The sequence below is a fragment of the Aquarana catesbeiana genome, linkage group LG08, assembly GCF_042186555.1.
Source record: "Aquarana catesbeiana isolate 2022-GZ linkage group LG08, ASM4218655v1, whole genome shotgun sequence".
NCBI classification, from domain to species: domain Eukaryota; kingdom Metazoa; phylum Chordata; class Amphibia; order Anura; family Ranidae; genus Aquarana; species Aquarana catesbeiana.
Genome location: NC_133331.1, coordinates 54,493,452 through 54,515,924, shown reverse-complemented (window position 1 = coordinate 54,515,924; position 22,473 = coordinate 54,493,452). Strand labels below are relative to the sequence as shown.

Genomic DNA, 22,473 nt, shown 5'->3' with positions numbered 1-22,473 from the left:
TTGATGGGCACATTGGCTGCAATTGATGATTTCTTTTTTTCAGAATTTTTCAGTTTGTTTGCGCCCCCCAAAAAATTTTGCAGTGGCGGCTGGTGCTCAATCTACATCATGCATTAGCAGGGGGAAAGAGGTGAATCCTAACCTTGGGTGCTGGGGGAACCCATGTCAGTACTGACAGTATCGTTATTTAGTTTTTATGTTATTTAGTCACAAATGGAAAGCAGACTTTATATATAAACTATATGTGCAAATGCTCTAAATTCAGAAATCTCTACTCGAACCCTAAATTCATCCAATTACGGAACACCAAACTTTTGAAAGTCCCAAGAAAAAAGGCTTTCAGGCAAATGGTAAAATAATTTAAAGCAGAGTTCCACCCAAAAGTGGAACTTTCGCTTTAAGCACTCTCCCCCCTTACATGCCACATTTGGCATGTAATTTTTTTTTGGGGGGAGGGAGTGGGTGACTACTTTAGAGAGGGACTTCCTGTCCCACTTCCTCCTTCTATCCACGGGCCGCCTAGGTGACTCCTCCTCTCCCCTAGGTGGTCCCTCCCTCTCGGCAATCTTCTGAGACACGTGACCGGTCCCAGAATATTGCCTGTCTACTGGGAGAGCGCAGCATGACTCGCGCATGCGCAGTGTGCGCCTGGCCGTGAAGCTGCAAGCTTTCACGGCCGGGTGCCCACAGTTCCAATGGATGCGCAGAGGAGAGGGAGAGGAGCGAGGCTTTGTGCGGCTGCATCGCTGGACCGTGGAACAGGTAATTGTCTGTTTATTAAAAGCCAGCAGCTAAACTTTTTGTAGCTGTTGACTTTTAATTAAAAAAAAAAAAGCCTGGAACTCCGCTTTAAGACCCCTTTCACACCAAGGGCGTTTTGCAGGCGCTATAGCGTTAAAAATAGCACCTGCAATCCGCCCTCAAACAGTTGCAGCATTGTCTCCAGTGTGAAAGCCCGAGGGCTTTCACACCGGAGCGCTGCGCTGGCAGGATGGGAAAAAAAGTCCTGCCAGCAGCTTCTTTGGAGCGGTGAAGGAGCGGTGTGTTTACCGCTCCTCCACTGCTGCTCCCCATTGAAATCAATGGGGCAGCGCTGGGATACCGCCAGCAAAACGGCGCATTGCGGGCGGTTTTAACCCTTTCTCGCCCGCTAGTGGGGGGGTAAAAGCACCCGCTAGCGGCCGAAATGCGCCGCTAATCCGACAGTAAAACGCCGCTAAAAATAGCGTCGTTTTACCGCCGACGCTATGGGCGGCCCGGTGTGAAAGGGCTCTTAAGTGGAACTTCACTCTCTCAACATTGACTATTTTGAATCCTTATGCTGCTAGCATTAGTAAATAGATAGGAAAGTATATTATATTTACATGTTTTAAACTTTTTTTTATATTTCTTTAGTTGCTTCCTAGTTTCGATGTCTAGGTAAATTATATCATACATCCTAGGAGTCTTCAGGAGGGGAGGAGGAGTTTCTCAGCTAAGCACATCCTGTTGCCTGGATGCCTAACTAAGGGCAGATGGATGCCAGGAAGTAATTGCTACATGAATCATCTGCCCTTACTCAAGATGGCCATGACCAGAAATGCTAGGGGGGGGGGGTTCTAAGTGATTCCTCAGAAAAAAAAGCATGGAGACAAGGATTGGATGGGGGAGTTTGCTTTCAATATTAAAAATGAATTTAATATTTCTTTTGGTTTGTGGTGCTCAGATACAGTGTCATTCCACTTTAATAAGTGAGCATATAGGAAATATATTATAGTTATGTTTTACTTCAATACACATGGGGGTTGGTTTACAAAAGCTGGAGAGCGCAAAATCTGGCGCAGCTGTGCATGGTAGCCAATCAGCTTCCAGGTTTTTTTGTCAAAGCTGAATTGAACAAGTAAAAAGCTGATTGGCTACCATGCACAGCTGCACCAGATTTTGCACTCTCCGGTTATAGTAAATCTAAGTACCCTCTTATCGGTGGCCATAAAACAACCCTATGGTGACAACATTCAGGTCCAGCAACGATATAAGAAATAACAGACGTAATCTTTCCTTCCTGTTAGTGGCAAAGAACGACCACAGTGACAGCGCATGCTTCGCCTGCATCCTCCTGAGCCATGGGGAGGAGGGTCAGATCTACGGCACGGATGGGGTAATGGCCATAAAAACTCTAACAACACTTTTCCGAGGAGATAAATGTCAAAGTCTAGTCGGGAAGCCAAAACTCTTCTTCATCCAGGTAAGACATATGCTGAGATCATCTATACATAGTATGATTTATACATAAAGGAAACAACAGTCATGTAGTGGGCGGGGCTTTTAAGTGGTTGTTCCCATAGGTAATATAATATATCACAAAGAATATATAAGTTCTTTTACAAATATAAAAAAAAATGTATTACTACATACAAAATAGAATAGAATAACCTGACAAAAAGGGACACTCACGGGAGTACAGACATATGGGCTGCGCACCCCACAAGATGCATAGGAAAACACGAAACCACCTAACAGGGCTTTAATGCAGCCAATAATATTGAGGTGAATGAGTAATCAAAAATAGCTTTATTGGTTAAAAAATTATAAAAAACGAGTAAGTTCTGATATTATGTATTATATATTATGTCCATGATCGGGAACAGTGTACAATACAATATACCCAAGACAACAAGATCAAAGATACTGAAATTCTGACGCGTTTCGACCCTATTTGGGTCTTCTTCAGAGGAAGGTTAGCAGCTATAGGGATGTAAACATGTATCAAAACATAGCACAAGACAGCAACAACAATGGATTTGCGTATATGCATAAACAGCTTCATAAGTTACATAGATACCAGTCAAAAAGTTCCCGATGGCTCTGAATGGTCATGATAAAAAAGTATAGCCCCTCCTGTATCCTTGGCCTCCCCAGTGATAGGCCGGTTCCCCGAAGAGCGGGTGTCAGGCCGACATGCCTTGCAAGGGATCACACATGAACTACCCCCCGAGGGGGGACCTGAGGGTGAAGGGCACGCACCGCACCCACAGTGGAACAACGATAATGCTAAAATCGTATTAAGAACAGGGAAGGGAGTTATTAGTTCCCAAAATAATACGAGAAAATGACAATTTGCACTAACTTTAAACAATTTAGCTGATGAGAGTTGTTAATGGATCCATGGGTATGCAGGGGACAGGATGACAGGGGAGGGGGGGGGGGGGGAGATGGAAAGGGGGGGAGGGAAAAAAAGGGGGGGGGAGGGAAAAAAAAGGGGGGGGGGAGGGGAAAGGAAAGGGAAGGACAGGGAGGGGAAGGGCAAGGGCAAGGACGGGGAGTGATGGACAGAAAAGAAAGAGAAAAAGCACAGTGAAGATTCTAGTGTGGCTGAGAGAAGGTTGCTGGAAGAAAGGGAAAGGAGAGAAGAATGAGACATGTGCAGGGCCTGGGGTAAACTGATACCCTGCTTCCAAGTATGGACCATACAGCAAGGGAGATATGAGGGGTAATGGTAGTCGCAATGCGCCGGTGAAGGTAGAGGGGCCAGAGTGCAAAGTGAAGGAGACCAGCCGTGGGCTGGAGATAAGGGAGGAAAAGCTGGGGAGGGTGAGGGTGAAGGAAGTGATGGAGTGAAAGGGAGGTGACTGGGGAAAAGGGACGTGTGTGCGGGTGAAGGAAACAAGGACAGCAAACAAACAAAACCAAACCAAAACGTGATGCATGGGAAAAAGAGGAGAGCGCGTTAGGTGATAATGGCTATGCAAATTACCTATTAGTAAGGGCACGGATGGCTTAAATCAAAATGCCCAGGGTTCTGAAAGGTTATAAATATATCAGCATCAGACATAAGTAGTTAGAAAAATAATAATAAGGTAACTAATAAACATGATGTGAACCACACATCAAAGGGGACAATTGAAAAAATTCCTAAAGTTCTTACCGGTCAATCAAAAGTATTGCTGTATAAGGATGTTCCACGGAATCAGGAGAGTATCAGTAAACCTTCCAGAGGAGGGTTCTCCCAGGTCCCCCGTCGCTTCCGCAGCAACTGCGCAGGCGCCGTGACGTCACGCGCACACCAGGTGGCAGTACCTGGTTTCGGGCGCCCTCTTGCCTGCCAGCGGCTTTCCGGATCTCTTCCGGACACCGTGCTCACGCGCGTGCGACATTGTGCACGTGCGCGTGACATCACGGCACCTGCACAATTGCGGCGGAAGCGACGGGGGACCTGGGAGAACCCTCCTCCGGAACGCCGGGGGGGGTCACCCAGCGAGCGCTACCATGCGCTGCTCTCTCCCCCGATTTGAAGGAGATGGGAGAGTGGAGGGGCATCCGCACCTAATGACACTTTGGAACAATTAGTACTCTTTTTAAATGAACCAAGCTTCGGGGGAGGTTTACTGATACCCTCCTGATTCCACGTTTTGGTTTGGTTTTGTTTGTTTGCTGTCCTTGTTTCCTTCACCCGCACACACGTCCCTTTTCCCCAGTCACCTCGCTTTCACTCCATCACTTCCTTCACCCTCACCATCCCCAGCTTTTCCTCCCTTATCTCCAGCCCACGGCTGGTCTCCTTCACTTTGCGCTCTGGCCCCTCTACCTTCACCGGCGCATTGCGACTACCATTACCCCTCATATCTCTGTTGCTGTATGGTCCATACTTGGAAGCAGGGTATCAGTTTACCCCAGCCCCTGCACATGTCTCATTCTTCTCTCCTTTCCCTTTCTTCCAGTAATGTCTAAACCGCTAGCAACAAAAATGAGTACACCTCTAAGTGAAAATGTCCAAATTGGGCCCAAAGTGTCTATATTTTGTGTGGCCAACCTTATTTTCCAGTACTGCCTTAACCCTCTTGGGCATGGACTTCACCAGAGCTTCACAGGTTGTCACTGGAGTCCTCTTCCACTCCTCCATGACGACATCACAGAGCTGGTGGATGTTAGAGACCTTGCGCTCCTCCACCTTCCGTTTAAGGATGACCCACAGATGCTCAATAGGGTTTAGGTCTGGAGACATGCTTGGCCAGTCCATCACCTTTACCCTCAGCTTCTTTAGCAAGGCAGTGGTTGTCTTGGAGGTGTGTTTGGGGTTGCTATCATGTTGGAATACTGCCCTGCGGCCCAGTCTCCGAAAGGAGGGGATCAATCTCTGCTTCAGTATGTCACAGTACATGTTGGCATTCATGGTTCCCTCAATGAACCGTAGCTCCCCAGTGCCAGCAGCACTCATGCAGCCCCAAACCATGACACTCCCATCACCATGTTTGACTGTAGACAAGACACACTTGTCTTTGTTCTCCTCACCTGGTTGCCGCCACACACGCTTGACACCATCTGTTTATCTTGGTTTCATCAGACCACAGGACATGGTTCCAGTAATCCATGTCCTTAGTCTGCTTGTCTTCAGCAAACTGTTTACGGGCTTTCTTTCTTCATCTTTCTTTTACATCATCTTTTAGAAGAGGCTTCCTTCTGGGATGACAGCCATGCAGACCAATTTGATGCAGTGTGTGGCGTATGGTCTGAGCACTGACAGGCTGACCCCCCACCCCTTCAACCTCTGCAGCAATGCTGGCAGCACTCATACATCTATTTCCCAAAGACAACCTCTGAATATGACACTGAGAACTGGCAACTTCTTCGGTCGACCATGGCAAGCCTGTTCTGAGTGGAGCCTGTCCTGTTAAACTGCTGTATGGTGGGGCGTGTCCAAGATGGCGACGGTGCAGGACGCTTAGTTAAGGAGCTCTGCAGCCATCGCGGGGAATTTATCCTGTTATCCCATCCTAGTAATCTTCTCACCCAATCGAGACCTCTCCCGACCTCCCCCTACGGATGCGGACACGGAGACGGCGACGTTTTGACCACCGCAGACCGAGCAATACCCAGATCAGTCCAGGCGGTGCGGCCGTACACGTGGGCGAGGTGAGAAATATGGCAACACAGACGGACGGGTCGGAGCCCGCTCTCACGGAGCAGAGCAACTCTGCCGCTCTGATGCACGCCATCACGGGCTGCCAGTCTTCCCTGTCTACCCTTACTACAAAGATAGACACTGTCCAATTGGAAATAGGCCTTATCAGACAAGACTTTGAAAAGGTGAGGCACCGAGTAACTGAGGTGGAACGCAGAGTGGGAGACACAGACGATACGGTTAGAGATCACTCGGCCTCCCTGCATACTCTGCAAGTGAGGGTGAAACATCTGGAGGCAAGGGCCGAGGATTCTGAAAACCGTAATCGACGCAATAATCTGAGGATTGTAGGACTCCCTGAGGGGTCGGAGGGCTCTGACACGCCCGCTTATACCGAGCGGCTGCTATGCTCACTGTTTCCACAGGCAGCTTTCTCCCAATATTTTGCTGTTGAGAGGGCCCACAGGATGCCACCGGCCCGAGGCCCTCCCGGGGCCCCACCTCGCACGTTTATATTTCGGCTGCTGAACTTTAGAGACCGTGACCTTATACTTCGCAAAGCCCGCAAGATGGCATCCGACATGAGGCGGCCCGTCTGATGTTCTTCCCGGACTTCTCGGTGGACACCCAGAAGCAGCGCAAGTCCTTCAACGCGGTGAAGCAAGCTCTCAGAGTCAAGGGACTGCGGTATAGTATGCTATTTCCTGCCCGGCTCCGTTTACAAGACGGCGAAAGTGTTCGATTCTTCACTTCCCCTAATGAGGCCTCGCAATGGTTGAACACCTTGGCCCGTCACTAGGGGGGATGTCATCCTGACACCCAACAACTGCTCCCTACAGCGATTTGGTTTTGAGGAATCCTGTTAGCTCACGATGTTGCTATATAAAGTTCCTTTGGCCTACTGCTCTGTCTCTATGAAGCAGCTAATCCAGACAGGATCTTATGTCTGAGGTCAAGAAAGGGGATCCTCATTAGATTGTTCTCCCCTACACAGCCTGTCATCTGCTAGACACTCTGAATGATGGACATCCTTTATGTAGGAGACAAGCATCAGTGTTTTTCGTTTTTTTCCTTTTTGACCTAGAGAGATGTGCTGATTGCCCTGATTAAGGAGCCTAACTCTTCTAATGGAGTCGAGCGATGCGCTGGAAGGAGGGGCTTACCCCCCACACTCCTGGGACAGTCTGACGAAGAGATTTGCTGAATAGGCTGTTGTGAGCCTTGATTGCTGCTCATTTTAATGCCTGATACCCGTCTCTTGGACCAAGGAATGCAATAACTTTGCTTGGCTTAACCGCTTTATTTTTGACCTATGTTTTTTTTTTGGTCTCCATTTTTTCTTTTGGGGGAGGGAGGGGGAGGGGGGTTAATTGGAACTTAATTTCTCAAGTATGTGCCCCTGGCCTTGGCCAGGTGAAAACTCTGTGAATTCCCGCTTGATGGCGGCATCTCCTTCAGACTGGGACTACTGTACTCTTGAGTGGTAGGTTTCTACTTCTCGTCCTCTAGTTCATGACCCCGATTGGTCGATGATCATATCTAGTTTTGGGGAACAGGCACACTCTGGTTTGGGGGGCTGTGCGGGGAGGTGGGGGGGGATTGAGTTTGGAAGGGTACTGTTGTGAAAGTTTTACACAGGAATGTACATTGTATGGATATATTGATTTACAAGGTTGGGCATTAACCTATGCGATGAGCCCTAATGTGCTGTGGGGTCTGGGTGCACTCCTCCTTCAGGCTGATTCAAATTATTTAGAATTCCCATGGCCCCTATAACATTAATTTCTTGGAACGTTCGAGGGATGAAACGATCCTTAGTTTTTAATTTTCTTAAAGTACACCGTCCGGATATCTGTATTTTACAAGAGACCCACCTCACTGGTGGCCGGGTCCTTAGTCTTAAAAAAACGTGGGTGGGTCACTACTACCATGCCACCTTCTCTGCATATGCCAGGGGGGTAAGTGTACTAGTGCACAAGACCCTATCTTTTACACTGTTGGACCTGCACCTAGACCCCGAGGGTAGATTTGTAATACTACATGCAGTTGTTGCAAATGTGCCCATGGTGATCGTGGGACTTTACATACCCCCACCGGCATCATTACTGATACTTCACAAAATTACTAAATGTATAGCGGGTTACTCCACGGATAAGGTGCTCTTGGCAGGGGACTTCAATATGCCTCCCTGTCCGAATATGGATAGGCTGACGCCAGATACGGCAACGGAGTCCTCTTTATCCAGATGGGCTACCACTTTTGGTCTTACTGACGTCTGGCGTTGGAAAAATCCCGTCGAGATCCTTTACCTGCCAGTCTGCCTCCTATAGAGCCACGTCTCTATATCGTATCGTATCGATCTGGTGCTCGCCGCGAATACCATTCTAAACATGGTACAAGAGATCTCTCACGTGCCTAGGGGTATATCTGACCACTCTCTGGTCCTGCTCCGATGGAATGTGACCCACTGACTGTCTTTGGCGCTTATCCCGGTTCTGGGTATCAGATGATCGTATAGCCGCAGACGCGGAAGTGGCTGTGCGGGAGTTTTGGACTGACAACCTGCCTGCCACGACACCCTCATCTAGTTGGGAGATGTTTAAATACCATGCTAAAGAGCATTACCAAACTGCCATAAGTCGCAACTGACGTCAGACTGGGGCAGCACTGCTCCAGGCTGAACGGAGGGCTACCGACTTGGAAGCTCAATATGCTGCTAGTAGAGATGAGGCCCACATAGTAGACTTGCAGTGTGCTATGCGGGAAGTTGCACTACTCCGAACAACGGCCACAAAAAAATTATTACTACATCAAACGCAGCGTATATTTGAACAGGGTGAGCGGACTGGACGACTCCTGGCATGGCTGTCCAGGGAGCAGACGGTGTCGGCCACTGTGGCCAATATTAAAGACACCTCGGGGCGGCTGCTGTCTGATCCCAGAGATATAAATACCTGCTTTGCCTCGTACTATGAGGACTTGTACACGTCTAGGGTGCGATACTCTGCAGATGAACTTCAAACATATGTGGCGGCCGTTGAATTGCCCTCCCTATCGGAGGCAGCTCGTAAAAGCCTTGATGCTCCACTAACCCTTAAAGAGCTCCAAAACGCTATTGGATCCCTTCAATCGGGCAAGACCCCGGGGTGATGGGTTCCCCGTTGAATTCTATAAGAAACATGCTGAAACCCTGGCCGTTAGACTACTTGAAGTACTTTCTGCTTCCTTTAATTCCGCCTCTCTGCCCCCTTCCATGTCAAGAGCCGTAATTGTGGTGGTCCCCAAACCTGGCAAGGATCCTGAACTATGCTCCTCGTACAGGCCCATCTCGCTCCTCAACGTGGATGCAAAGATCCTTGCAAAGGTTCTGGCAACCAGACTCAACGCAATTATCCTATCGCTGATACATGGAGACCAGACCGGCTTCATGCCGGGCAAGGGAACGGATATTAATCTGCGGAGACTGTATACCGTGCTGGCGAGGCCGGCTGCTGAAGGGGAGGCTAATGTGGTGGCCTCCCTGGATGCAGAAAAAGCCTTCGACTAGGTGGAGTGGGAATACTTACGGCTTGTGCTGCATAAATTTGGGATAGGACCTAACTTTGTACAGTGGTTACGGCTACTCTATTCAGGCCCAACGGCTAGAATCCGTACAAACGGTATCCTATCGTCTTCCATTCCCCTCCACTGAGGCACCAGGCAGGGCTGCCCACTCTCCCCCGCTCTTTTTGCCCTGGGGATTGAGCCACTAGCGGTACTCCTTAGAACCTCTACGGAGGTGGGGGGTATTTCGTTCCCTCCCCTGACCGAAAAAGTATCACTATATGCGGATGATATGCTGCTGTACCTCCGTGACGCCCAACAATCGCTAAAAGCTGCTCTATCTATCATTGACCGATTTGGGGTGTTTTCTGGGATCAGGGTGAACTGGGAGAAATCCCTCCTGTTCCCTTTGACGGATGCTCCGCCACCAGCAGGCCCCCCTTCCTCTCAAAAGAGTGACGAGGTTCAAATATCTAGGCATTCAGATACAGGCTGAACCGCAAAAGGTACCTAGTCGATAATGTATACCCCATCCTCCAACAATTTATCCAGCGTTGTTCGGTCTGGTAGACACTATCACTGACACCGGTTGGGAGAGTGAACCTAATCAAAATGTCCTTCCTTCCTAAATTCTTATATGCCTTTCATCACACTCCGGTTCCCGTCCCAAACTCGTTCTTTGTAAAATTGGACCAAGCTATCACCTCCTTTCTATGGGCAGGGACAACGCCCAGGGTAGCTAAACAAACACTACAGTTATCACTTACTGAGGGTGGCCTCTCTCTCCCAAATTTTAAGAAATACTAGTGGGCGGCAGTGCTGGTCTCGGTGCGTTGGTGGTTTACTCAGGACAACACTAATCCAGCGGTCAATCTAGAAGCAGCGATTCTTGGCTCATACTCTGAACTCAATAACTTGGTCTACGGAGGTCCGAGGTACAGCCCCCAAGTCACAACACCTATGAAAACAACAGTAAAGGTTTGGCAACAAGTATCCCACTATTTTAATAACAGAAAAAGTGTCTCTCCATATCCCCTTCCCGCCGACCGAACGCACATATGCGTACTCGGCTTTCCAGGGTTATACCGGGATGATGCCTGCAGCTGCAGGCATCATCCCGGTACCGTTGTTTTCAGCGGGCGATCGGCTACCCGAGTATAACAACCGATGCGACTAAAAGCCGCTCGGCTGTTATACCGGAGGAGCGGGAGGGGACATCCCCCCCCTCCCGCCGCCTCCCGCCGCTGTTACCGGGCCTCCCGTGCGATCGGGAGGCCCGGTGTCCGTTCGGCTGCCTTCAGCGGCTGGGGGCGGACTGGAACGAAGCTGCGAGCGGCTTCGTTCCAGCCTTCTTCTTGTAAATGCGGAAGCGACGTCATGACGTCACTTCCCGTTTACTCGGCTGCCAATGGCGCCGAATTTAAAAAAGTACACAGTATTCAGAATCGCCGTTTTCGGCGATCTGAATACTTTGAAGTGTAAAGGAGGGATGGGGGGTCTTTTAGACCCCCCATCCCTCCATAAAGAGTACCTGTCACCACATATTACTGTCACAAGGGATGTTTACATTGCTTGTGACAGCAATAAAAGTAAAAAAAAAAATTTAAACACAATTTATAAAGTACAAAAATAAATAAATTAAATTAAAAAAAAAAAAAAAAAAAAAAAAAACTTTAAAATGCCCCTGTCCCCGCGAGCTCGCGCAGCGAAGAAAACGCATACGGAAGTCGCGCCCGCATATGTAAACGGTGTTCAAACCACACATGTGAGGTATCGCTGCGATCGTCAGAGCGAGAGCAATAATTCTAGCCCTAGACCTCCTCTGTAGCTCAAACCTGGTAACCATAAAAAATTTTAAATCGTCGCCTATGGAAATTCAAAGGTACCTTAGTTTGTCGCCATTCCACGAGTGCGTGCAATTATAAAGGGTGACATGTTTGGTATCTATTTACTCGGCGTAACATCATCTTTCACATTATACAAAAAAATTGGGGTAACTTTACTGTTTGGATTTTTTAAAATTCATGAAAGTGTCACTTTTCCAAAAATTTGCGTTTAAAACACCGCTGCACAAATACCGTGTGATAAAAAATATTGCAACAATCGCCATTTTATTCTCTAGATTCTCTGCTAAAAAAATATATATAATGTTTGGGGGTTCTAAGTCATTTTCTAGCGAAAAATACGGATTTTAACTTGTAAACACCAAATTTCAAAAATAGGCTTAGTCATGAAAGGGTTAAACTCCGCTGTGGGGTAACCCAACAATGCTGCACTTCCAATCTGTCCCGGACCCTCAGGCCTGGGCCAGGTATGACGTCCGGACATTGCGTGATATTTTCAAAGAGGGCCAACTTCTCTCGTTTGTAGAGATGAAGGGTAAATACCACCTCCCCCCATTGATGTTCTTCCGGTTTTTGCAACTTAGACATGCTGTCCGAGCGCAATTCCCTGATGGGGTAGAACTAACGGTTCACTCAGTTGAATCCCTGTTGATAGCCACTAATATAGACCGTACGCTGTCCTCTATATACCTTAGACTTACCTACAAAGATACCTCTAAAATGCTCCCACTGTTCACCAAACGGCAGTTGGATATTCCGGCTCTGACTGAGGAGGACTGGTCAGAGGGACTGCAGCAATGCATTCCATTTATGATTTCAGCTAGAGACAGGTTTGTTCAGTTGAAGTTTCTGCATAGGGTGTATTACACCCCACATAGACTCTCCACTATTTACCCGGGACTATATGATACTTGTCCTAAATGCAGACAGTCAGTGGGGACTTTCTTTCATGTGGTCTGGTCGTGTCCAGTCTTACAGACTTATTGGACTGCAGTAGTGGCGGATATAAACGGAGTGGTAGGGCTCCACTTAGATGTGGACCCGCTGGTTTTTCTCCTAGGCATCACAGACAACTTGGCAACTGCTAAGTATACAAAACTGTTCGTGTTTTATACAGCCTATTATGCCAGGAAAGAGATATTATTGCGCTGGAAGTTACCAGACCCTCCTACGGTAAAGGCGTGGCGAGCCCAGGTAAATGCGGTGCTACCGTTATATAAACGTACTTATATGGGCCGAAACTGCCCCCAGAAGTTTGATAAAATATGGGCGGCCTGGGTTGAGGCTAGGCACCTTGCACTATAGATATCCCTGAGATCCCCCCTTAGAGGTCTATTAAAGAGTGGCGGATGTGGTGTTTCTACCCCTCGGTACAGAGGATTTGGAGGCATGGAGGTATAAGATTCACAGATACAATGGGGGGGTCCAATGTCCTCCCCCTACTCTTGTTTCCTGTATCATTTCTCTCCCTTTCCCTTCATTCTTTTATAGTTGTACCCCTTAAACTATTGGACTGCTCTCTCCTGGGAGCTCTTCAGATCCCTCCTGCCCCTACTCACTTTCCCATCATCTTCCTCTTTTCTTCCCCCCCACTCTTTCACCCTTTCCCCCTTCCTCTCCCCCTTGTTTTCCCTCCTCCCTCCCCTGGTCGCTTTCCCTCCCCCCCTTCTCTATGGCTGGGGGTTCCCAGAGAGCGCAGTTGGTCCCCTGGAGAAGCGAGCTTTCTATGCATTATACTTACTTACAAGAAGTTTTTTTTTTAAATAAATTGGGAATGAGAACGATATATAAACTAAAACGGATTGTTAAAGTATAGTTAATTCATGTCCCTACAATGCATGCTTCTGAGATTACTGCATTTTCCACAGTATATCCTGTTCTATAAATACTCCTGTACATGATATTTATCTTGTATTCTCAAGTGTACTGTACATTTCATTCAATAAACATTACCTGTGTTAAAAAAAAAAAAAAACGCTGTATGGTCTTGGCCACCGTGCTGCAGCTCAGTTTCAGGGTCTTGGCAATCTTCTTATAGCCTAGGCCATCTTTATGTAGAGCAACAATTTTTTTTTCAGATCCTCAAAGAGTTCTTTGCCATGAGGTGCCATGTTGAACTTCCAGTGACCAGTATGAGAGAGTGAGAGCGATAACACCAAATTTAACACACCTGCTCCCCATTCACACCTGAGACCTTGAAACACTAACAAGTCACATGACACCGGGGAGGGAAAATGGCTAATTGGGCCCAATTTGGACATTTTCACTTGGGGTATACTCACTTTTGTTGCCAGCGGTTTAGACATTAATGACTGTGTGTTGAGTTATTTTGAGGGGACAGCAAATTTACACTGTTATACAAGCTGTACACTCACTACTTTACATTGTAGCAAAGTGTCATTTTTAGGAAGCAACGGGCTGAAGCCCACTTTTGGCTGACGTCACAGAGCCGGTCCAGGCTGGCGCAAGTTCATGACAATAAGGTTGGGATTCGCCCACAACTCTGGACCGGCACCTGGCTCAGCCTCTCAGTGAGCCGGTGAGAGCTTGAGCCAGCCTTTCCCACCCCCTCCACAGCCCAGCGCTCCTGTGAGCATGAAGGGGCCGCAGAGCAGAGAGCCGGTGACTGACAGTCAAGAGCTCTCTGCTCAGGGAGCACTGAGGACTGAGCAGTCAGCGGTCTTTAATCAATTGGTTCTCAGTCTTAGAGCTAGCGGGGGACAGGGGCAGCATCGGACCCATGCAGCATCCACCCTACGCAAGTATGATTCTTTAAAAAAAAAAAAAGTAGAACTTTTCTTTTAAGCCGCAACTTTTTGATTTATAATAAACCCAGTCAAGTTTTTAGAGTTTTTTTTTTTTTTTGCTGTTTGGGTCCCACTGGAGAGGTTTCCATTTACTTTCTGTCCAAAAGACAGAACAGGAAGTGAGAGTAAATCTTTTCACAGTGAGGCGAACAGTTGGAACTGGTGTCTCATTAGAAGATTTCACCTCTGTTGCCCAGAGGTTTCCATTTACTTCCTGTCCAAGAGACAGGAAGTGAGCGTAATCTTTTCAAAGTGAGGAGAACCATTGGAACTGGTGTCGCATTCGATTTCAACTCTAGTGCCCGCTCCATTCAAAACCAAAAATATTCTGGCTTTGGATATGCTTTATTTATCCTACAATAAGCTTTCCCTTTTGAAGGAATTTTCCCCGGGACACTGGGATGCAGATTGGGAATAGGAAGTATTTTTGGACTTGGCATTGCTTTTGTTTGTGTTACCAGCCCGTGACTTTCCCAGTCTATTGACTTTTTCTCCTGCCAAAATTCTCGGCCTTCCAAGACATGTTATGCATTGTATCCTGGCAAAGTGAAATGTCAATAATCAAATGCCCATACTGCAGGCTTGCCGAGGCTCAGATTTCGACGAGGGGATTCAGACGGATTCTGGGCCAGCCAACGACTCCATGGAGACAGACGCCAATCCTAGATACAAGATCCCGGTTGAGGCAGACTTCCTCATTGCCTACTCCACTGTACCAGGTAGTCTGATCTAGTATGACAAAGAAAAAAAAAATACTTATTTATACACCCATGACAAATCATTTCTCTTCTACTCAATGCATTTAGAGGGATAGGTCAGGAGAAGTCACAGCAGTTACAACATTTCATGATGGTGGAACATAGGACATGTGTGCCATCACCTAGGGGGTCCAGGCCCTATCTGTAGTGCTGGGAGCCACTGCAGGAGCCATCTGAAAAATAAGGGGGAGGGGGGAAGAATAGTGAAAAGCTTTTCTCACAAGGGGCAGCTCCTTGGCTTAGAACCGAGAAGATAGCAGTGATCATTTTAGTAGAACAAGCTACAACAGTGATTGTGAGCTTCCACAGTTTTAAAATACTCATTCCACCCAAACCAACATTGTTTGACCAGCTAATATCTTGAATATGGAATATATTGTAATAAGCTCTTGTGTCTCCCTGTACAGGCTACTATTCTTGGAGGAATGAATTGATGGGTTCCTGGTTCGTGCAGGCCCTCTGCAGCGTTCTTAACCAATATGGGAAGCAGCTGGAGCTTATGCAGATCCTGACCCGGGTCAACTACCTGGTGGCCACCAACTATGAGTCGTGTTTCGGCAAGAAGAAACAGATTCCCTGTGTGGTCTCTATGCTAACCAAGGAACTGTATTTCTAGACTGTATTTCTTCATTTTACACTGTGGACCCTCCATGGTCCGACATTATCAGGGAGCAGTGAGGCAAGCTGATCTTTTTTTAAAGTAGCAAAATAGGATTTCTTTAACAAGGCAATGCAAAGAACACTGATGATGTGCTAGGTGAAGCCACACCTACAGAGACCCATGCAAAGCTCTAGTCAACCGTGCAGTGGTCTAGTCGCTCATACAAATGTGCAGTGACCCTTTCAGAGGTGAAGGCACTCATATAGAGCTATAGGAACCCATAAAGAGGCAAAGCAACCCATACAGAGACACAGGCATGCTTACAAGGGTAAAGTAGCCCAAGCAGAGATGTAATAGTCCATCCAGAGGTGTGGTTGCACAAATAGAGACATAGTAGCCCATTTCTACATGTAGTCACTTATATTCAGGTGTAGCCACTCATAGGGTACGTCCTCCTTGTGTTCATTACTAAACATTTTTACTGTACCCTTTGGCCTACTAGAGTGGAATGTGTATCTATTGATGTTTCCATCTCCTCCTCCCTGGTGATGCCCCCAATGTGGGAGATGATCCAGTCCGCCCAATAAGACAGAAAGTAGCTTAAGTTAATGAGTTCTACCCCACCATGGTCCCCACCAATCTTTACTTAAAGAGGAAGTAAACCCATCCATTTACCAGTTTCAAAAAAGTTTCATTTCTGGCACGTGCTGGAAATGTATCACTCCCATTGGTTGTGCTCTCAACCAAACTGTCAAATCATCCAATGGCTGGTGTTCTAATTATTGGCATGTGCAGCATCATGGCAGTTGTAGATTAAATAGATGCAAAGATGGCAGCTTCCTTGGCTGAAAACGATAGGAGGTTTACTTACACTTTAATGGAATCGTCCATACAGAAGCGTAGTTGTCTAAATAAAGACATAGTAGCCCATTACATATTACAGGGATGTAATAGTCCATAAAGAGGCGTGCTTGTCAAACAATTATAGTAACTCATACAGGGATGTAATGATCCTTACAGAGGTGTGGTTGCCCAAATAGAGGCATACTAGCCCATTTCTACATGTAGTCACATATACTCAGGTGTAACCCCGGAGGGGAATGTGTTCTCCTTGTGTCCATTACTCAATTGTTTGACTGTACCCTTCAGCCTAGTAGGGTAGAATGTGTATATATGGATGTTTCTATCTCATCCTCCCTGGATTCAAACCATGTATGGCCAGGCTGAATGTACCCAAGTTGATCGATCAACTTAGGTACAACCAGACTGTCTAATTTTACATGCGATTATTGCTAGCGGCTATTATAGCCGCTAGCAGTAATCACTATGTTCTCCTGATGAGTAAGGCTCCCTTACAGACACTTTGTTCCTTTGCTAGGAATCTTTCATGATAATGCCTCGGGTAATATATAGCTTAGAGCTCATTTTTGCACCCAATACTCATTGCATGAATACACTGAGATGTGATGGGGAATTTATTTTTAATGCATTTTTAGTTTCATTAGGCAGGCTCAAGGTTAAGAGTGTTATCATGGAGGAGTCTTGGAAAATGAATTTTCTGAAAGTTTAATTTGATGTGCGTGCCCTATGCAGAGCGCAGAACATCCTCACCGCTCACTTTTTCATATTGAGCTAATTTTCATAATCTCACTCTCCCTGCCCAGAACAATAGCAAGTATGATAACCATAATGATAAACATGCATTGTCCTTTTGTCTTCTTTGCCTCCGCTACCCTTTCCATTGCACCCCATGAGGGTCTAATTTTAGGATTTTGGAATAAATTATTATTTTTTACTTCTACTAGAATCTCAGTAGAGCAAATAAGACTAGAGAAGGAGGGGTAAAGGAAATCTTGCCCATTTTGTCCTGAAGGTTATAGGATCATTTCACTGCTGAACAGAAGGGGGGGAGCAAAATTGGGCCCCCAAACCTCCTGGGCCCAGGGCAAGTTATACATCTCTGCACCCCTCAGTCATACCTTAGAACAGGGCTCACCAAACTTTCTAACCAAAGGGCCAGTTTATTGCCCTTCAGGCTTTAGGGGAGCCAAACTGTGGACAACGGGAGTGGAAATTTTCCTGGCATTAGTGGGAGTAAACATCAAAACATTTGGTATTAGGGGAAGCAATAGTGCCCCATCATTGGCGTCAGTGGGAGGAATAGTGCCCCATCATTGGTATGAGTGGGATGAATAGTGCCCCATCATTGGGAGGAACAGTGCCCCATCATTGGTGTCAGTGGGAGGAATAGTGCCCCATCATTGGTATCATTGGGAGGAATAGTGCCCCATCATTGGTATCATTGGGAGGAATAGTGCCCCATCATTGGTATCATTGGAAGGAATAGAGCCCTGTCATTGGTGTCAGTTGGCAGAATAGTGTCTCGTATCAGTGGGAGGGATAGTACCCCAAGGGTTGAATTAAAGCAAGCAAAGGGCCGCAGTTTGGAGACCACTGTCCCGGAACCTGGAACATTTAATAAAAATCTTTTTCCTTGTACTAATAACAGATAAAAGGTGAAAGCCGGTTACACTAGGATTATCGCACTTTGCAGATCTTCATTGCTCATTGTCCTGCCTTAGTGAATAATCTTGTATGTTGGAAACCTATAGACAGAAACAACATGCTGTTTTATGACTCGTATGTTAAATCTTGTCTCTAAACATTTGCTGGATTATTTAAAGGGTTAGTCCACCTGAAACTGGTTTCAACTAAAGACAGCGTTGTGAGAGTCATGCAGTGGCTTCTTATATCTATTGGCACTCCAGTGATAGGATTTCTCCGGCTTGGTTTCACCATTTTGGTGGTTTGGGTAATGTAACATGTCCTGGTACATTGTTTGAATTATACAAAAAAAAAAAAACAGCAGGGAGGGTGGGACTGCCGTGTAATGGCTGAGGCAGGTGGGCGGAGCCAGGAACTCAAAAGAGCCTCTGAAAGGTAAAGTGTATTTCCACTTTTGCAGCCAAATTTGATTATCATTTACTTTGTATTCTTTGCATGTTATTATTAACATAGCATATTTAAAAACTGCTATTTTTTAGGTGCTTTTTACTTGCCTAAAAATCTGTCAGCTTTCTGATGAAAGTGATCCGGCACCTGTACAGCCACCTGAATGCTTTCTGTGCCCCCAACCCCTCTGCCATGCTTCCTGTACCACCTGTAGGCCCAAGACTCACATGGTGGGTGCCGCTGGGTGGATGGGAGGGAAACCAGCGCACATCCATTTACTGATCTCCCCAACTGCAAAGAAGCCAGAACTGAAATGTATAACCTCAATTCGGTTTTTGGTGTCACTTTTCCTGGACTCTGCAGAAGGGGAAGAAGCTAATGAAGCACTATCTGCACTCCATTAGCATTAGCGTCAATGCAAGACAGGTGAGACATCAGGGATCTTTTTGATGCCACATTCACAAAGAGTTTATATTACATAGGGGACTTTTTGTAAAATGTTTACACACCTCCCGACATTTTGAGATGGGAATGAGGGACACCTACTAGCAAATGTATGTAGGCATAGGACACACCCCCTTAAAGGAGAATTAACCCCCCCAAAAAAATGAATTAAATCAACGCTAATCAAGTGCTTTTTTTTACCACTACTGTTCCTTTATATTGGTTTTTAAAATGTACAAATGCAGCAATCTAGAATTTGGATGAAAGGTTTAGCACTGGGAAACACTTTTTGAAAGATAAAAAGTGCATTTTATATACAACTATATAGATAAGACCAAATTAAGGGACAAATGAGGAGGAATGAGTGACACTGCTCCAAATCAGGGATAGTCCCTCGAAATCAGGGACAATTGGGGAGGTATGTGTTTAGCTTGCCCTGCCCCCATGTGCGTGCACAATTTTAAAGCTTGACATGTTGGGTATCTAATTACTTGGCACAACTTAATCTTCTACATTTTACCAAAAAATTGGATAATATATTGCATGTGCCCGAAAATTAACTTTAGTATATTGTTTACTGTAAATTTTTGTGCAAATGGTCTGATATAAAAAAAAAAATAAAAAAAAACACCACTATTTTATTCTCCAGAATCTCTGCTTTTAGAAAATAATGTTTGGGAGTTTTAACTAATCTTCAGGCCTAAAATGATTTATCAAAACATTCCCTCTGGATAAACGAGGGCCTATATATCACTCTAGATCTATATCATATATATCATTCTAGAGATCTGTTGATTTATTTGATGACGAGTTAGTTTTATGCTGCATGGAGCCTATATATGTCCTTAGGTGAAGTCGTAAGTACTAATGTTATAAACAGGCGTGTTAGGTTCAACTCTTAAATAAGTTACTTTAAGTTTATATTGCTTTGTCAAATCTTAGCTCTTAAAAAGAAATAGACACAGAAACAGAGTATCTGTATATCAATCTACGAGCCCTGGTGTCCCGTATTCATCTGAACTGTCTTGGTTTATTGAATATGTTTATAAGATTGGTTACATGACGCAAATATCAAAGTACAATTTAGATATCGGCTAATAAAAGCAGTTTCGACAGATAAATTTCGTATCAGCAGTCAAAGGTTACAATAAAAGCAGTTTCATCGAGAATAATGTGTCAGCAGACAAAGGTTAATTTCATAAGAGACTGCAACATAGGCATTATATTTTATAACAGATTTACACGTAGACATTCAGATTAAGTAAGAACTCTGAATCAAATCCCTAACCCTATCAATTTCCCCCTTTGACATCATCCTCTCCTTCCCCCTGGGTCCTCATGAATAAGTTCTAGTCAGTTTTTCCCCAGAGTCCTTTCCCTGACCGCGGGTTGTCAGAGGGGTAAAACCCATCCCCCTAGGTATTACCAACATCTTAAATTCAAGAAGAGGAGTTTTGTAGGAGTAGGGTGATGTCAATACACATTTATCAGTATGCCCTGTCTATTCTCCTAATTTTCCTATTTATTTTCCTGTATACACATATATTTGTGATTGTAAGTGAAATTAATATTAAAATAATAATTACCATTGGACTTAACAACCAGTGAAAGGTATTGGTTGCTGTAGAAGACATTCCACTAAATATATCCCACCAATGTGGTGCAGTATCCTGTTGTATCTGTGAGGAAAGATGCACTAGTCTACCTTTGTCAATTATTGCAGATACGAGGTTATTCTGTAGGGTATGTTCTAGTGTTTCTATGTGTCGTCTTAACAACTCTGATTGTTCCAAAACCTGTCTTAGTGGGTCTAAAGAAATTATAAAGGGTGTAGTGTCAGTGAGATTATGTACCTCATAAACTGAAGAGAATACCTTATCGGCGTCTGGTTCAAAAAGATAGGTGTGGTTAGCCCATTGTAATATTTTAATCTTTTTTATACATCCCGCAAACAGCGCCGATTTATTTAACGCTAACATGGTGCGGTTGTCATTAGTAATGATACAAATATGCTGGGGTCCTATTTCTATGAATCTATTGTTCACATTTATCGGTGTTCTTTGCATTTTGCATATACTAGTTTGGTATTTTAACAAGCAAGGTTCATATACTGGGGAGCTTCTGCCACATACCATTCCCTTATTAGTTCCTTCACATAGATTTAAATCATGGGTTCTGTTTCCTTTATCTACATATTTCCCATATATTTCTGGATACCAAAACTCGTCTTTAATTACTAGTGGCATTACCACTATTTTACACATCTCCATTACATCTGCTACCCGGTATGCTTCAAACCTTTCTACACACCATTTATCCTCACATTCTACCTTATCCCCTTTTACTTGGAACCATACACCATCGTCAGTTAGACCTTTAAAATATTTCATCCAGGTATGATAATTTCCCAACTGTAGTTCAGTCCTGGCCCTATTTATTTGTATATGATAGGATAAGAGGTTAAAAGAGCACTGTGTGAAATTTACAAACTGTTGACTTTGATTCCACAGTTGGAGCTCTGCTCCTATAGTGTGATTTATTAACCCTCACAAAAATTGTAATATGGGTATTTCTTGCAGTTGGGTTTCAAAAGCGGTGGGTAACCATTTGCTTGTGATAGTCAAGCTGTCAGCTATGTGTCCCCCTGCATGCTTCCATCTGTTATTCATTTCTTCTATCTCGACCGAGTTTAAAATTCCCATTCCTGTACCTGTTAATCCTAATAGAGTATCATACCATTCTCGCTTATACCTACATCTATATGAAGTGGTCGCCTGTGCCCTTTAACAGTGTAAATTACCCACTGTAATGTATTCGTCTATTTTGTAACCTGAAACATTAGCAACCTTTGTGTCATCTATAACCCAATCATATATCTGCCGTATCCTCCATCTCAATCACGCGAATACCAGGAGTCCAGCTATACACTTGTAGAATGGCAAGTTTAAACAGACAATAGAAAAGCAGAAATTTCATAATGGCGTTTTCTTAAGGATGCTTCTTGCAGTGTGATGCGTGTATCCAGGTTGGCTTTCCTTCCAGCTTTACTGAAGTGGCTATGGTTAAGAGTACTTGATATGGACCTTCAAATCTAGGTTCCAATGTTTTTCTGGTGTGTTTCTTTTCATATACATAATCCCCTGGTAGCAGAGTATGTGTACCTGCTATTGAATTAGGGTCTGGAAGAGAAGAATACACACTTTTGTGGATCTTAGTTAGACGTTGTTGTAATTGTATTACATATGCAGTTAAACTGTCACATTGCAATTGCATACTCTGTGGAAAGTATAACCCTAATCTAGGTGCATTCCCAAAAAGTATTTCATATGGGGACAATCCTGTTTTTCCTGTTGGAGTGTACCTTATAGAGAATAAAGCCAAAGGCAGACATTCAGGCCATGGCTTGTTTAACTCTTGCATGGCTTTTTGTATTTTTAACTTTATTGTCCCATTTACTCTCTCCACTGACCCTGAACTCTGTGGGTGGTAAGGGGTGTGAAAACTTTGTTGAACCCCTAACATGGTCATCACATTCTGCATGATTTCTCCTGTAAAGTGTGTTCCCCTATCTGATTCTATGGTTTCAGGAAGACCAAACTTAGGTATTAACTCAGTAATCAGTTTCTTGGCTGTGGCTTTTGCTGTA

General features: G+C 45.2%; 1 protein-coding gene across 2 annotated transcripts in view; it reads left to right on the top strand.

The window, feature by feature from the left end:
• LOC141105768 (caspase-7-like) overlaps nt 1-20,572 on the top strand; it is an 86,661-nt gene extending 66,089 nt beyond the window's left edge. The window contains exons 5-7 of one of the 2 annotated variants that reach the window (XM_073595870.1): nt 2,049-2,224; nt 14,653-14,791; nt 15,238-20,572. In XM_073595870.1, the coding sequence (XP_073451971.1) occupies nt 2,049-2,224; nt 14,653-14,791; nt 15,238-15,446 (524 nt within the window). In that variant the 3' untranslated portion in view covers nt 15,447-20,572. The remainder of the gene's footprint in view (nt 1-2,048; nt 2,225-14,652; nt 14,792-15,237) is intronic. The other variant, XM_073595868.1, reaches the window with a different exon arrangement.
• The last annotated feature ends 1,901 nt before the right edge of the window (nt 20,573-22,473 follow it).